At 37.9% G+C, this 16,568-nt stretch overlaps 1 protein-coding gene across 1 annotated transcript in view; it reads right to left on the bottom strand.

Moving 5' to 3' along the window:
* LOC101888435 (protein timeless homolog) overlaps positions 1-16,568 on the bottom strand; it is a 697,464-nt gene that overhangs the window by 545,336 nt on the left and 135,560 nt on the right. The window contains exon 8 of the mRNA XM_059128021.1: positions 15,934-16,090. Within this exon, the coding sequence (XP_058984004.1) occupies positions 15,934-16,090 (157 nt within the window). The remainder of the gene's footprint in view (positions 1-15,933; positions 16,091-16,568) is intronic.

The raw sequence follows: 16,568 nt of genomic DNA, 5'->3' as shown, positions 1-16,568 counted from the left end.
CCCACAACAAGGGTCGCAATTTCCAATACTTTTATCTACCATAACTTACGAGACAAGTATATTTATCTCAACCAGAAACCTGAGATGAATATGGAATTTATTATTTCGTATAAAATTTGATAGAAATTTTCGATTTTTTTGTAATTTTGCCCATACCAATATTTATACCCTACGACACTATGTGTTGGGGTATTATAAGTTTGATTGGCCCAAAAACTATGTAACACCTCGAAATGTTGGTTTCCCAGACAGGAAAGTATATATGGATCTTCCTATCTCGCCGAGCTGAGTCGATCTAGCTATGTATGTCCGTCCTTCCGTCTGTCAATGTTAATTTGTAATCACTCTACAGGTCGCAATTATAGTCCGATCCTTACGAAATTTAGAATGGAGGTGGGTCTAGGGTCAGAATAGAACCCTATTTCTTTTGGAGATGATCGCATAACATTTAGGGGTTGAAATGGACCAAATACTGAAAAATTGCCTGATTTTGCAATTGCTCTATAGGTTGCAATTATAGACCAATCGAAGCGGAATTTAGCATGGGGCTGGAGCTTAGGCCTGGGCAGAAGCCTTCTAATTTTGATGGTCATCGGGTAATATTTAGTGGGTGAAATAGACCATAACATTTTTGTTAAATAAAAGTCAAATTTTCTATTAAATCGCGAATATTTTTAATCCCGGTGAAATCAAAAATTGACGAACAGGTCAATTCTGACCGTTACGTAGATGCCTACGGTAAATATATCGGATATATATAGCGAAATATTTACAATGTATATATAGAAAGGAAGGGGATGTTAGCTAGAATGCTTATATCTCAAGAATGGCTGGACAAATTTTGACAAGTGATGTCAATTCAGAATGCCCTCTTGGCATAAAAGAATAAAACCTAAGAAAATCGCACAAAAATCGCATACCAATAATGATGTTAATATAGATGTTGTAGTATTTTGTGACATATTTTTTATTTTTTCATATTTTTTATCGCATGCGATTTTTTCAATTTGATTTATAATATTTTGTAATTTTTTTCCACTTTACAACACAGGTTGGGGAAATTATATAAGTATTGCAAATATCGTCAAAGATGTCCGTAATATATTAGGGGTTGAAATGGACCAACAACTAAAAAATTTCCTGATTTTGCAGCCGTTATAAAGGTTACAAATAGAAACCAAAGGACACGAAATCTCGCATAAAGTCAGAGTTTAGGACAGCGGATACAACGGACCACTAATTTTGTGTGAAAAAAATACCAGCATTACTTACAGGCGATACCCGGAATACACAAAAGGCGAACTTCTGGCTTTTTTATGCTGATTTCGTTGACGAATATAGCCAAATATCGTAGACAAGCAAATCATATAGATGAGTCCAAATTTGGAGGTACAGGGGGTATTCTTGCTTTTGGAGATTATTGCAAAATATTTAGGGTTTCAAATTAACCAAAAACAGAAATGTTTTTCCGATCACACAATTAAAGCCAATCGACACGCCTGTGAAGAGAGTTAAGGACAGGGAAGAATTCTAGCATTTTGGATGACCATTGGATTATATTTAGCTGTAAAATGGATCACAACAAGTAACAGCCCGTCAGAGTGCATAAATATTGGGCAAATGTCCCTAGTCAAAATCCTAATTTCAAAAGCGAAGTCTTCCAATATGGATTTGGACATAAGGAGGCTTCTAACATTGCAGTGTTGAAGGGTACCACATGTTCGGCCCCGCACGACTATGGCCTTTGCTTACTAGTTTTTATCTGTATTTGATGAGGTATAAATATGGAATACTCCGTTCGACTATATGTGGAACATCCGGCACACTTTTAACATTTTCTAAAAAAATAGCACATCTCTATATAAAGTGAAGGAAGCAGTCGATACAGTCCAAACCTGGCTCGTCGCAATATTTATATCATATTTCTTTGGGTCCAATACGAAATGCACGTAATTGGAACATTCATTCGGAACCTATTCCATAGAGATTGACCCCTTACGATAACAAAAGTCAAAATATATTTAAATAATCGAACATTGGTTGAAGGTATACATCAGTCGGCAAAACCGACTGATTTTTTCAAACTTGCATCTAAAGTGCATCCAATGCATGTAAGAATACATTGCTGAAGATGGCTTGATGGTGACTGGGAAATAAGTGAGAACGTACTGTATTAAAAAACTATGAAATATACTTATATTGGACAAACGAAATGAGCTAGAATTCTGATATTTGGAATGAGAGTCGTTGATGGATAGCAGGATAGATGCTTCAAATGGTTTTTGGAAATTCAAACTTGGAGATTACGAAAAGTTTTAAAATTGTACTAAACGTCAAAAACTGTAGCATTTGGTGAACGGATAGAACTAATAACTTTAAAATCGGTATGAGTTGGGAAGATAGTTTGATCTAGCAAGGTGGTTTTGGAAATGTGTTTGTGATCTGTCCTAAATGGTACTAAATTTGGAACAGTTTGATTTACGATGAACTGAACTGAGGATGGCGTTTTCAAATTTTGGTGTTGGGAAACCTGTTGGAGCTTGGTTCATGACAAAGTGGTGTTTTTGGAAATGGGTACTACAAGTGAACAAAGAGTACTAAATACAAGGTGAGATAAAAAAAAACTACAACAAACTTCAGACTGCTGTCATTTCTAAGCCAATCGTCCGACAGCTGTTAAAATTATTCCAGTGACTGCTCATTATATTCTTTACAAGCGTACAGAAGCATTTATGTGAGAATTTTCCAAAAAACAAGTTAAAAAGCACTAAGTTCGGCCGGGCCGAACTTTTAATACCCTCCACCATTTGCAACGAATTTAAAAATTTTTAAAAAATAAAATATTCAAAAAATTCTGTTAAAATTTTAAAAATACCGAATATAGCCGTTATATTGGGGTCTATACGACGTGGACATACATAGGCATTGTTTGTCATAAGCCATTACCATATTCAAATTGGAAACTTGAAATAAACGGTGAATAATGTAGCTAAAATCATCAAAATATCGTATATAAGGAGGTGCCGTTAAATTGGAGCTGTGCAAAGACCTGGACCAGCGTGGACAATTTTCTGTCACAGGCTGTAGCATCCATTACGAACTTCAAATACCACATTTCAAACAATTTCGGTGGGTATTGTACCTAAAATCGTCAAAATACCGAATATGGGGAGGTACTGATATATGGGGCCTATACGAAGACCTGGACCCGCACAGACAATTTTCTGTCACAGACTGTAGTATTCATTACGAACTTCAAATAACAATTTTGAAACAATTCCGGTGAATAATGTCGCTAAAATTATCAAAATACCGAATATAGGGAGGTACCGTTATATGGGGGCTATACGAAGACGTGGACCTGCACAGACAATTTTCTGTCTTAGGGTGTAGTATCCATTTTGAACTTCAAATACCAAATTTGAAACAATGCCGGTGAAAAATGTCCCTAAGATCATCAAAATACCGAATATAGGGAGGTACCGTTATATGGGGGCTATATGAAAACGTGGGCCTACATGGCTACATTTCCAGCTGTCGGACGATTGGCTTAGAAAGTTGTGAACTGTCGAATTTGGTTTTCTCCGATGAGGAAAAATTCGATGTCCAGCAGTTTGTAACCAAACAAAATGATCGTGTTTACATGCCAAAGAGGTCAGCTTAAAATATGCACCTTTGGTTGGCCACCAGAACTCAAGCGCTGGCCATGGTGTTGGTGTGGGCCGCCATATCGTATTTATCGTATTAATCGACCGTGGCATCAGAATAAATGGCGAATATTATCGCGAAAATATTCTGGAGGGTGTATTAAAGCCTTGGGCATGCAAACATTTTGGCCGCCTACCTTGGACATTTCAACAGGACTCAGCACACGCCACACAAGAATTGTTACAAAATGAGGTTCCTCGCTTCATTTCCAGCACACAGTGGCCACAAAAATCTCCGGATACCAATCCGTTGGACTATTGTATCTGGAGTATTTTGGAAAGTAAGGTTGGCACAAAAAATACCAAAGTGTCGATCACCTCATGGTAATGGTGTGGGCCACCATATCGTATTTATCGTATTAATCGACCGCGGCCGAATAAATGCCGAATATTTTCGCAAAAATATTCTGGAGGGTGTATTAAAATCTTGGGCACGCAAACATTCTGGCCGCAGACGTTGGACATTCCAACAGGACTCAGCACCATCGCACTCAGCACGCGCCACCCAAGAATGGTTACAAAATGATGTTCCTAGCTTCATTTCTCCGGATACCAAAACGTTGGACTATTGTGTCTGGAGTATTTTGATAAAGCAAGGATGGCACTAAAAATACCAAAGTGTCGATCACCTCAAGCAAGCGCTTCGCCGGGAATGGGCGAAAACAGAGCAACATTCGGACAGCGTGCTACGGTTTCATTGGCCGTTTGAAGGCCATAATTCGTGCCAAAGGTGACCAATTCAAACACATCTAAACATATTCTAAAATTTAACGCCATTTCCGAAATTTAAAAAAGGTAAAAATTATGCCCTTTGACTTTGTTGCAGTTTTTTTTTTATCTCACCCTGTATATTACTGCTTATTTTAAGATATTCATAACTAATAATTCAAATACAACACTTACATTTCCCGCATATTCAAAACAAAATTCCGAATTGATGTGATTTAAATAATAAAACCCTTTCTTCTCCCATTAATTATAACATCTTCATTAACAAAGTTACATACCCACAAAATTCATTCAAGACACACCGTTTCAAAATTTACATAACTCTGTGAATAATATATTTAACATCATACAGTAAAAGTGGGAATTATCCCTACAAGAAAATACGAAATACAAAAATTCATAAAAATTGATATAAACGGAAGCAATTCGAATGCAACTGAAAATTCGCAGTGTTGTTGCGGATGGTCGACACAGATGTTAAAATAAATTCTCAACACTGACAGTTAAACGCCCGACATAGTACATCCTGTAAGGGCATTTGGGAGGATGCATGCAGTGTTTGACGAACTCGGAAGGATCTCACACATTTGATGTCTGTTTAAATTATAGAGGCGAATGAATTCCACCATTTGACATGGATTTTTTGTGTTTGTAAAATGAAAATAAAAACATTTTTTTCGTTTTTGATTTATGTTGTCATTTCGAGCTTAAAAGCAATGGAAAAAATGACATACCAGAGGCATTTATGGAAAGGAATAAAGAATCACTACGAATAGTGATATATGCTATGGATTTTCAGAAGGAAAATAAAATGAACGATGTTCTATAAGAATAAAAAATATATTTACAAAAAAACTACCGATAGGATACTAGCGGAAAATCTTCTGGCTATAGAACATCTGTAAAATATTTTTAACCCTTGAAGACATTGACAACTTATAAACGGTCAACGAGCCATAGAGAAGATTTTCTACCTATGAAGATTTGTAAAAGGTCTTCTTGCATAAAAGACCTGTAAATTGCCTTCTAGCCAAGTAAAAATCTTCTAGACATAGAAAACCTGTGAAAGGTGTTCCAGTCATAGAATATCTGTAAAATGTGTGCTAACCATGGAAGTCACGTGAAGAGTCATATAAGACCTGTGAAAGGAATCCAAAGCATAGATGCCTTCTAGCCATAGAAGACTTGCACAAGGCCTTTTAGCAAAAAAGGACCTGTAGAAGGCGTTCTAGCCCCGGAAGACATTTGAAAGGCATCTAGCCCTGGAAGACCTTTAAAACACCTTCTTCTCATAGAAGACCTGTACAAGGCCTTCTAGGCATAGAAGAGCCGTAAAAAGACCTTCTGGCTATAGAAGACCTGTGAAAGGCCTTCTAGCCATAGGAGACCTGTAAGAGGCCTTTTGCCCTGCAGGAAAACCTGCAAAAAGCCTACTAACCATAGAAGACCTCTAAAAGACCTAATAGCCATGGAAGACCACTAAAAGGTCTTCTAGTCATAGAAGGCCTTCTATCCCTGGAAGACCTGAAAAAAGTTATCTAGCCATAGCAGACCTGAAAAGGCCTTCTAGCCATGGAAGACCTGTAAAAGGTCTACTTGCCACGGAAGACCTGTAAAACTTTGAAAAAGGCCTTCTAGCATTAGAAGACGCGTAGAAATTCTACTAGCCATGACTGTAGATATTGACGAAGTGGCAAAACCTTCTAGCCATCGAAAACCGTAGAAGACCAGTAAATTGCCTTCCAGACATAGAAGACCTGTAAACGCCTTCCAGCCATAGAAAAACTGTATAGGGTCTTCTAATCATAAAAGACTTGTAAAAGGCCTTTTAACCATAGAAGTACTGTAAAAAGTCTTCGTGAAAGACCTTCTAGCCCTAGAAGAAAACACCCTCTAGACCGGTAAAAGGCCTTCTATTCATTCATGTAAAAGGCCTATAAGGCATGGAAGACCTGTTAAAGGCCTTCTAGTCACAGAAGGTCTTCTATCCCTGGAAGGCCTGAAAAAAGTTATCTAGCCATATGAGACCTGAAAAAGCCTGTTAGCCATGGAAGACTTGTAAAAGGTCGCGTTGCCATGGAAGATCGGTAAAAATTTGAAAAAAGGCCTTCTAGCCTTAGAAGGCGCGTAGAATTTCTACTAGCCATTAAATACTTGAAAAAGGTCTTCTAGCCATACAAGATCTGAAAAAGTTCCTCTAGAAGTGGCAAAATCTTCTAGCCATCGAAAACCATAAAAGACCTGTAAATTGCTTTCCAGCCATAGAAGACCTGTAAAACGCCTTCTCTTCATTCATGTAAAGGGCCTACAAGGCATGGAAGACCTGTTAAAGGCCTTCTAGTCATAGAAGGCCCTCTATCCCTGGAAGGCCTGAAAAAAGTTATCTAGCCATAGGAGACCTGAAAAAGCTTGTTAGCCATGGAAGATTTGTAAAAGGTCCCGTTGCCATGGAAGATCTTTAAAAATTTGAAAAAAAAAAAACGCCTTGTAGCCTTAGAAGGCGCGTACAATTTCTACTAGCCATTAAATACTTGAAAAAGGTCTTCTAGCCATACAAGACCTGAAAATGTTCCTCTAGCCAAAGTCTTCTAGGCATCGAAGACCGTAGAAGACCTCTAAATAGCCTTCCAGCCATAGAAGACCCGTACAACGCCTTATAGCTATAGAAAACCTGTAAAAGGCCTTCTAGCAATAGAAAAGCTATACAGGGTCTTCTAACCATAAAAGTCCTGTAAAAGGCCTTCTAACTATAGAAGAACTGTAAAAAATCTTCTGTGAAAGACTTTCTAGCCACAGAAGATCTGTAAAAGTCCTTCTAGGCATGTAAGATCTGTTAGACTTTCTAGCCCTGTCAAAGGTCTTTTAGACACAGAAGAAAACACCCTCTAGACCTGCAAAAGGCCTGTATAGAAGACTTGAAGAAGACCATAGAAGAACTGTTAAAAGGCCTTCCAGTTCTAGAAGACTTGAAAAGGTCATTTTAGCCATTGAAGAACTGACAAGGCCTTCTAGGCATTGAAGACCTGTAAAGGTATGTTTAAATGGATGTCTAGCCATAGAAGGACTGTCAAATATTTTTTTTTGCCATTGAAGACCTATACATGTTATTCGATCCCTAGAGTACATTCCCTACGGTGTAGCGCACAAAACCCCCCTCTTAGTAACAGTAGCCCATGGCGTATACACAACGAACATAATTACAATTGCGGCAAACGAATGAATGGATGAATAAATTGGCAATGGGTCGAGTGGAGATGAACATAGATAGACGCGAGAATATATGCCGCGTCCGGTCAGCCAGTTAACACACAGAGTGTTAAGAACCACAAGGGATTTTATAAAAATCTGCAAAGGATAAAATACCCAGCCACTGTCTCGCAATGACCTTTTTCATCATCGAACCAGCAGTTGCGGCAGTGGCAACACAACCTCAGCCAACGAGACAAGTCCACTTTTCATTTCCCAGTGAAATTCAACACATGTGCAGATTTCCACCATCATAACCACTCAAGCGTTCATTCATTCATTATTTTTGGAATATGTGCGGTGGTTGTTGTCCCGTGTAAGGAGGTGGAACCTTTTCGAGCAGAGGTCCGTCCTAACAATTATGAGTACCAGCAGCAGCAGCAGCTATTGCGAATAATATAAATTCATTTTTATGCACATTCTTTTGAATGAAAAAGATGTTCCTCTGCTAAAAGAGGCGAACCAGCAATATTTTTATTTTTATTTTGAAGAAGAATATTTTTCATTGCATCCCCTCCTCCGAAAAAAAAAACGAAAACGGAGTAACTCTACAGGCCTTAACACTGAATGTGAGAAGGATTTACACTGAAAACTAAAGTTGTTATTGCTGTAGCTGTTGCTGTGGTGCATAATGAATTACAACACGCAAGAATAACGATGCCATCAGGCCGCGATGCCGGTAAAGGAGTGGACCAATGGATATTCAGGCATATATGCACTATTACATACACACACACACACGTTGCAGGCCTTCCTTGTCGGAATAACAGGCATTTGCGACTTTAAATACAAAAACAACACGAATGAATTCTGCTGATACAACAATATTTTCATTCAATTAAATTGGATGATGTGCATAAATTCCCATTGAAAATTAAAAGACTGGAAGGCAGCTACAACAAAAACGAGTGCCAAACAACAATATTATGTGGATATGTGTGTGCTACAAAAAAAAAAAAAAAAAATATATATATATATATATATGTTTACAACAAATATGTATATCTAGCGGCATGATATATGGTTTCAAATTTATTTTGTTAGACAAAGGATAAAAGTATAATATTCTGCTGTTGTTCTGGAATCAAACAAGTTTTTATTTACCAAACGAGTTTTAATTAATATAATTTTATTAATTATGTAATATATTAATACAAGAAACTATAGTGAGGAAAAAATTAATGAGTTCCTAACCAGCTTTTTAGTTACTAGTTACCCATTACAAAAGAAACATTTTTGCTCCCAAACTTTTCGGAAGAATAAGTCTTCTATTCATTATGAAAGTGGGTTTGTTGTAAAGCGAATCATTTAATCTCGATCTCCAAACAAATTTTCAGATTACCATAAAATGGTAAATAACATCTTTAGCGGAGTTTGCGCTGGAATTTACGCATTTTATTCTCAATAAATTATGTGCCAACCTATTGTTTTGTCTAAGACAGCGATATCGCCATTTCTTATAATTGGTTATTAACATTTTTTGGTTATTTGGCGGACAAAAATTTATCCGCAGCATATGGCCATTAATATACAGGGCGAGATAAAAAAACTGAAACAAAGTCAAACGCAATAATTTTTAGACTTTTTTTAAATTTTATTGAATGAAAGCAAAAAATATCGGAAATACAATCAAATTTTAGAATAAGTTTGGATTTGTTCGAATTGGTCACCTTTGGCACGAATTATGGCCTACAAACGGCCAATGAAACCGTCACAAGCTGCCCAAATGTTGCTCTGCGGTATTTTGGCCCATTCCCGGCGAAGCGCTTGCTTGAGGTGATCGACACTTTGGTATTTTTTTGTGCAAACCTTGCTTTGCAACATACTGCAGACACAATAGTCCAACGGATTGGTATCCGGAGATTTTGGTGGCCATTGTGCGCTGGAAATGAAGCGAGGATCCTCATTTTGTAAACATTCTTGGTGCTGAGTTCTGTTGGAATGTCCAAGGTCTGCGGCTCAAGGATTTAATACACCCTCCAGAATATTTTCGCGTAATATTCGCGCATTTATTCTGATGCCACTGTCGATTAATACGAGCGGAGAGCGACCATCGGCTGTTATGGCGGCCCACACCATCACCATGGCCGGCGCTTGAGTTCTAGTGGCCAACCGAAGGTGCACCTCTTTGGCAAGTCAACACGATCATTTTGTTTGTTTACAAACTGCTGGGCAACGAATGTTTTCTCATCGGAGAAAACCAAATTAGAGATTACAGCAGTCTAAAGTTGGTTGCAGTTTTTTCATCTTACCCTGTATGTGGCAACCTATTCCTTCGTCTTCGACAGCGATATCGCCATTTCTTATAATTGGTTATTAACAATTTTTTTGGGTTATTTGGCGGACAGAAATTTACTCTCAGCATATGACTATTAATATATACAAAAAACAGTAGAGGACTTACACACTGACTAGAAATAACGGCTGTAGAAAGCGGCTGATGCTACAATCTTGAAATTTTGCACGAGTGCCACTCTCGGTGCGCAGGCATGTGGTAATGAAGGGTTTTTCGAAATTCATATTAAATGGGTACATAAAGTACTAAAATGTTATAAAAATTCAATATTTTGTATTGGACAATCGGAGAATTCTGAAATTTAGAATAAGAGCCACTGATGAAGTGAAGGATAGCTGTATCAAAGGGTTTTAGGAGAATCGAATGTTAAGGTCAAGTTGTAAAAATCATGATTGGAAAATAAGTTTGACTACTATGTGGGTTTGTGAAAAAGAGGTGGTTTTGGAAATGTGTACTAAAAGTGAACGAAAAATACTAAATTGTACTATATTTGGCAAAATTTGATATTAGGCAGCCAGGACAAATGGAGGTGGTTTCGGAAATGTGTACTATAATTGAACGAAAAGCACGAAATGGTACTATAGTTGGTATTGGGTGACGGGATAGTGATAAAATTCTGAATTTTGATGTCTAGATTAGTGATGGTATTGGTGGTGGTTGAGTTTTGGTGGTGGTTTTGAAAATGTGTACAATATTTGTACGAAAAGTACTAAATGGTATAAAATTTGGAATTTAGTGCAATGATTAGGTTGGAATCCTCAGGTTATATATTAAGGTTTATATTGGTATCTGGAATTGAGATATGGGGGTGGTTTTGGAAATATGTACTAAATTCAGTGTTGGGGTAAGGTATATGTCCAAAATCCTCAAATTTGATATTGAAGTCTTTGTTGGTATCTGGAATTGAGATATGGTGATGGTTTTAGAAATGTGTACAACAAGTGTACGAAAAGTTCTAAGTTGTACTATACAGGGCGAGTCAAAAAAACTAAAACAAAGTCAAAGGTAAAGGAGTGGACCAATGAATATTCATCGCCTGTATATTTTTCAAACGTAGTTTTTAGACTTTTTTTAAATTTTATTGAAAGAAAGCAAAAAATGTTAGAATAAGTTTAGATTTGTTCGAATTGGTCATCTTTGACACGAATTATGGCCTTCAAACGGCCAATGAAACCGTCACAAGCTGCCCGAATGTTGCTCTGCGGTATTTTGGCCCATTCCCGGCGAAACGCTTGTTTGAGGTGATCGACACTTTTGTATTATTTTAGTGCCAACCTTGCTTTCCAACATACTTCAGACACAATAGTCCAGCGGATTGGTATCCGGAAATTTTGGTGGCCATTGTGCGCTGGAAATGAAGCGAGGAATCTAATTTTGTAACCATTCTTGGGTGGCGCGTGTTGAGTGCGATGTTGCGGAGTTCTGTTGGAATGTCCAAGGTCTGCGACCGAAATATATGCGTGCCCAAGGCTTTAATACACCCTCCAGAATATTTTCGCGATAATATTAGCAATTTATTTTGATGTCACGGTCGATTAGTACGAGCGGAGAGCGACCATCGGCTGTTATGGCGGCCCACACCATCACCATGGCCGGCGCTTGAGTTCTGGTGGCCAACCCAAGCTGCACATTTTCAGCTGACCTCTTTCGCAAGTAAACACGATCATTTTGTGTGTTTACAAACTGCTGTAAAACGAATGTTTTCTCATCGGAGAAAACCAAATTCAGCGGTTCACCACTTTCGGCCAAGCGAAGCAACTCTTTACTACTCTTTTGAGTCTATTTTCTTTCTACTGCGGTGTAAGTTCTTGCACTTTTTGGTATTTCAATGGCGTTACCCCTAGCTCATTTGTCAACATTTCTCGAATGGAATATTGCGATATGTTCAGCTCACGAGCCATTTTTCGGTCACTGCGACACGGGTTTCGATCAAGTCGCTTCTTTACTTTTCGAACCATTTCTGCTGATGGGGCTGTTTTCTTCCGTGACGTCGGGCTACGCTGCTAGTATCACGGTAACGAGCGATAATACGAGACACAAAAGATTTATTCACATTTAAATGCTGGTGTGCTCTAACGATAGCCACTTGTGGTTTTCCAGCCAAAAATAAAGAAATCACACTATCACTCTTGAATCCCATCATGATAAATTTGGTTTTGGAAAATTCTCACGAAAATGCTTTTGTAAGCTTGTAAACAATATACTGAGCTGTCACTGGAAAAATTTTAACAGATTTCGGACGAGTGGCTTAGAAATGACAGCAGTCTTAAGTTGTTGACAGTTTTTTCATCTAACCCTCTATTTGGAACAATTTTGTATTGGGTCACTACCGTCGCTGAAATTTGGTACTACCGTCGCTGTTCATGTGTTGTCTGGACATACGGAGGTGGTCTCGGAAATGTGTACTATAATTGTACGAAAAGTAAGAAATGGTACTATATTTGGTATTGGGGGAAGGGATAGGGATATAATTCGAAAATTTGATATTTGGATTGCTGTGGGCATCTGGGAATGAGGTGGTATTGGAAATGTGTACAATAATTGTACGAAAAATAATAATATAGCCTGAAATCCTGAAATTTGGTATGGATGTCACTATTGATGTCTTCTGTGGCTAAGATATGAAGGTGGTATTGGAAATATGTACTATAATTGTTTAAAAAACAATAAGTGATACTAAATTGGGTATTGGGTGAAGCGATAGAATAGGAATCCCGAATTTTTGATGTCGAGGTCTCTGTTGTTATCTGGAATTGGGATATGGAGATGATTTTAAAAAAAGCGTACTATAATTTTTCACAAAGGCATAAATAATACTAAATAGAGCTGTAGTAGAGCTGTTGGCGCCTGTAGTAGGGAGAAGAAGCTACTTTTGGATATGCGTACTGCAATTGTACTAAATGGTACTTTATTTTCTAATAGGGGAAATTACAGAGCTGAAATCCTGAAATTTAATGTTAAGGTCACTGTTGGTAACTGAGGTTGAGATATGAAGAGTTCAATAATTGTTCGAAAAGTACTAAATGCTACTAAACTTGATTAGCTAAATGCATAGAGCTGAAATCCTGCAATTATGTATGAATGTCACTGCTGAAAAGTACTAATTGGTACTAAATTTTTCCGTTGAGTGAATGAATAGAGCTTGAATCCTGAAATTTGATGATGAGGTCACTGCTGCTTTCTAGCATTTTGATATGGTGGTGATACATTTTTATTATGAAAAGACGTTGAAATTGATTTGCCCAGAAAAGTTGGATGTGGGTCCATTGTGCAATGGTACTACTAATATCCGGCTCGGTAAACTTCAAAACGAAGGATTTCGAAGACTTTTTGAAAAGTAAAAAAAACTTGAATATGAATAAAGTGTTGTCGAACTGGTGCAGCTTAAAAGTTAGTTAGGTGTATGAAATTTTGTTTAGAAGTGTTGTCCAAGAGACATTGAACAAATTGTGAATTTTGAGTACTAAAATGAATTGGTGGAACGAATCTAAAATGTTAAGGTCGAATTTTCGCTAACGAAGTAGCGGGCACTTGCTATTGCACTTATAAGTTCACTATAAAATAATGTACAGGGTGAGATGAAAAAAATGCAACCAACTTCAGACTGCCGTCATTTCTAAGCCAATCGCCCGACAGCTGTTAAAAATATTCCAGTGACAGCTCATTATATTGTTTACAAGCGTACCAAAGCATTTTGGTAAGAATTTTCCAGAAAAAAAAGTTATTCGTGAGATTTCTTTATATTTGGCTGGAAAACCACAAGTGGCTCGTTACCGTGATACTGGTAGCGTAGACCGATGTCAAGGAAGCGGAAGAAAACAGCAACATCAGCAGAAATGGTTCGAAAAGGACAAAAGCGACTTGATAGAAACCCGCCATTAAAATTCCAAAAAGTGTAAGAACTTACACCGTAACACAAAGAAAATAGACTCAAAAGAGCTAAAGACTTTCTTCGCTTGACCGAAAGTGGTGAAGTGACGAATTTGGTTTTCTCCGAAGAGAAAACATTCGTTGTCCAGCTGTTTGTAGACAAACAAAATGATCGTGTTTTCTTGCCAATGAAGTCAGCTGAAAATGTGCAACTTCGTTTGGCCACCAGAACTCAAGCGTCGGCCATGGTGATGGTATGGGCCGCCATAACAGCCGATGGTCGCTCTCCGCTCGTATTAATCGAAAAAATGTCGAATATTATAGCGAAAATATTCTGGAGGGTGTATTAAAGACCTCGGCACGCAAACATTTTGGCAGCAGACCTTGGACATTCCAACAGGACTCAACACACGCCACCCAAGAATGGTTACTAAATGAGGTTCCTCGCTTCATTTTTTTTTTCAAATGTCTTGAAGGATCCATTCGTTATAGTTAAAAGGATTTCATATATCCAGAAACGTTACTTCAAATTCCAGTGATGTACAGGGTAGCCCATATTCGACGGACCCATCTGGCAACGCCATAACTTTTGACAGAGATGTCACATCGCTTAATGACACACCACGTTTGAAGCGTCAGTCCAAGCAGATTTTTACCATGAACCAATACACGCCACGCGAGCGTTCTGAAATAGTTGAAATTTACATTCAACAGAAGAAGTCAATTGTGAAAAAAATGTGAGAAGTGCGAAAAAAAAATTTTCGACTGGTAAGGCTCTTTCTAATCCGAAGAGGCCATATAAAAGTCGACCAAGGCGATCGGCCGAAAATATCGCTGCCGTACGAGCCAGTGTTGAGAGGTCCCCAAGAACATCCCAAAAACGCCGTTCTCAGCAGTTGGGCATGGCTCGGTCCACTTTACAACGGATTATTCGCATTGATTTGCATTTGTTTCCGTACAAAATTCAATTGACGCAAAGAATGTTGCCTGCGGACAAGCCTCGTCGAGTGGAATGGGCCCAAAGAGTCATCGAAATGGCCGAAGATGACCAGCAATTTTGTGAACAAAATTATAATGTCCGATGAAGCCCATTTCACATTGAATGGGACCGTAAATAAGCAAAATTTCCATTTTTACGCCACTGAAAATCCTCAGGAGATTTCGGAAGTGCCTCTTCATGACGAAAAAGTCACAGTTTGGTGCGGCGTTAGTGCGAAAACGGTCATTGGGCAGTTTTTCTTCCAAAATGAAAATGGCCATGCTGCTATCATCAATCAGGAGCGTTATCGCGACATGATGACCAATTTTGTCATGCAATTATTCGTCGAAAGCGTATGAGGCAGTTCTGGTTTCAACAAGACGGCGCTCCACCGCATACAAGTCGCATAACAATCGATTTTCTGAAGAATTTGTTTCGAGGCCGTTTGATATCGAAAATTGGTGATTTGGAGTGGCCACCGCGTTCGCCCGATTTGACGCCGCCCGACTTCTTCTTGTGGCGATATTTGAAATCAAAGGTTTACGTTAACAAGCCAAGGACCGTAGAAGAGCTCAAGGACAACATTCGTGAAGAAATAGCCCCTATTCCGGCCGAAATGTTGGCTAAACGATGGAAAATGCAGCAAATACGTCATCAACGCCAGAGGCGGCCATTTGAGAGATATCATATTCAAAAATTGATGTAAACAAATCTACTTGGAACAAATTAAATGATTAAATTGCCAACCGTCAAATTTTTATTTTTTTCTTTGATTTAAAAAAAAAACATGGGTCCGTCGAATATGGGCAACCCTGTAGGAAGCATATTATGTCCTACAGATAGCTTAACATGTCAAATCGGCTGAAATATGTAGACGACAGCTATACCAATTCGATTTTCTTCAATATTCACGGTTTAAAATATATGGACGCCTTATTTGAGCATGCATAGACCAGGTTTTTGAACAGCCGATTGATCGCCTGTATATTTTTCAACCACATACAATGGGATGATATTGATGCGAACTTGCAAATTTATCAATTTTTGCAGCCCTGTATCGAAAACAAATACAATAATACATTATAAATTACCTACCACAAACTTACCTCAGTTTCTTGTTTAGGTTTATCGGATTTTTTCGATTTTTTATTGGAACGTTTTTTGCTGCGTTTTTTATCTTGCACCACCACAGAGTCCTTGCAGAATTTTTCCATCATTTTAATGAAAATATTTGCCGTTTCAACAACGTCACGTAAAAAGGCTCTGAAATGAAATTGTTTGGAAACGAATTAAAAAAAAAAAACATGGCAGAGATAAATGTAACAGAAAAAAACACACACACACACAATACCACTATTAAATACTTAATATTTATAAATTGTTTAAATTCATTATTGCCTTTGTTAGTGTTGTTGGTGTTCGAGTTGCTGTTGTTGTTGTTATTGCAACATTTTATACAAATATGTTATGACAGGCGAATAGTATTTGTTTCATGCCGATAACATGATTTGAATTGAAATTAATTGCAGTCGCCGTGAGTTGAGATTTTTTTTTTTTTGCTTCGCTTCTTTTGTTCTGTTCATTCGTTCGCACGTGTGCGATTTTATGTATTTTGTGAAATTAAAAATGTATTGGTGGCTTATTTTTGTATCGATTCTATTGCTGCTTACTTTGATAAAATATTTAATTCTGTTTTTGTTGTTGCTTTTTTCGTGGAAATCTACAACAAAAAATAGGAGAG

This window comes from Musca domestica, unplaced genomic scaffold (assembly GCF_030504385.1).
Source record: "Musca domestica strain aabys unplaced genomic scaffold, Musca_domestica.polishedcontigs.V.1.1 49, whole genome shotgun sequence".
Classification (NCBI taxonomy): Eukaryota; Metazoa; Arthropoda; class Insecta; order Diptera; family Muscidae; genus Musca; species Musca domestica.
Note: the sequence above shows the minus strand (reverse complement) of the source record. Positions and strands in the feature narration are given on the sequence as shown.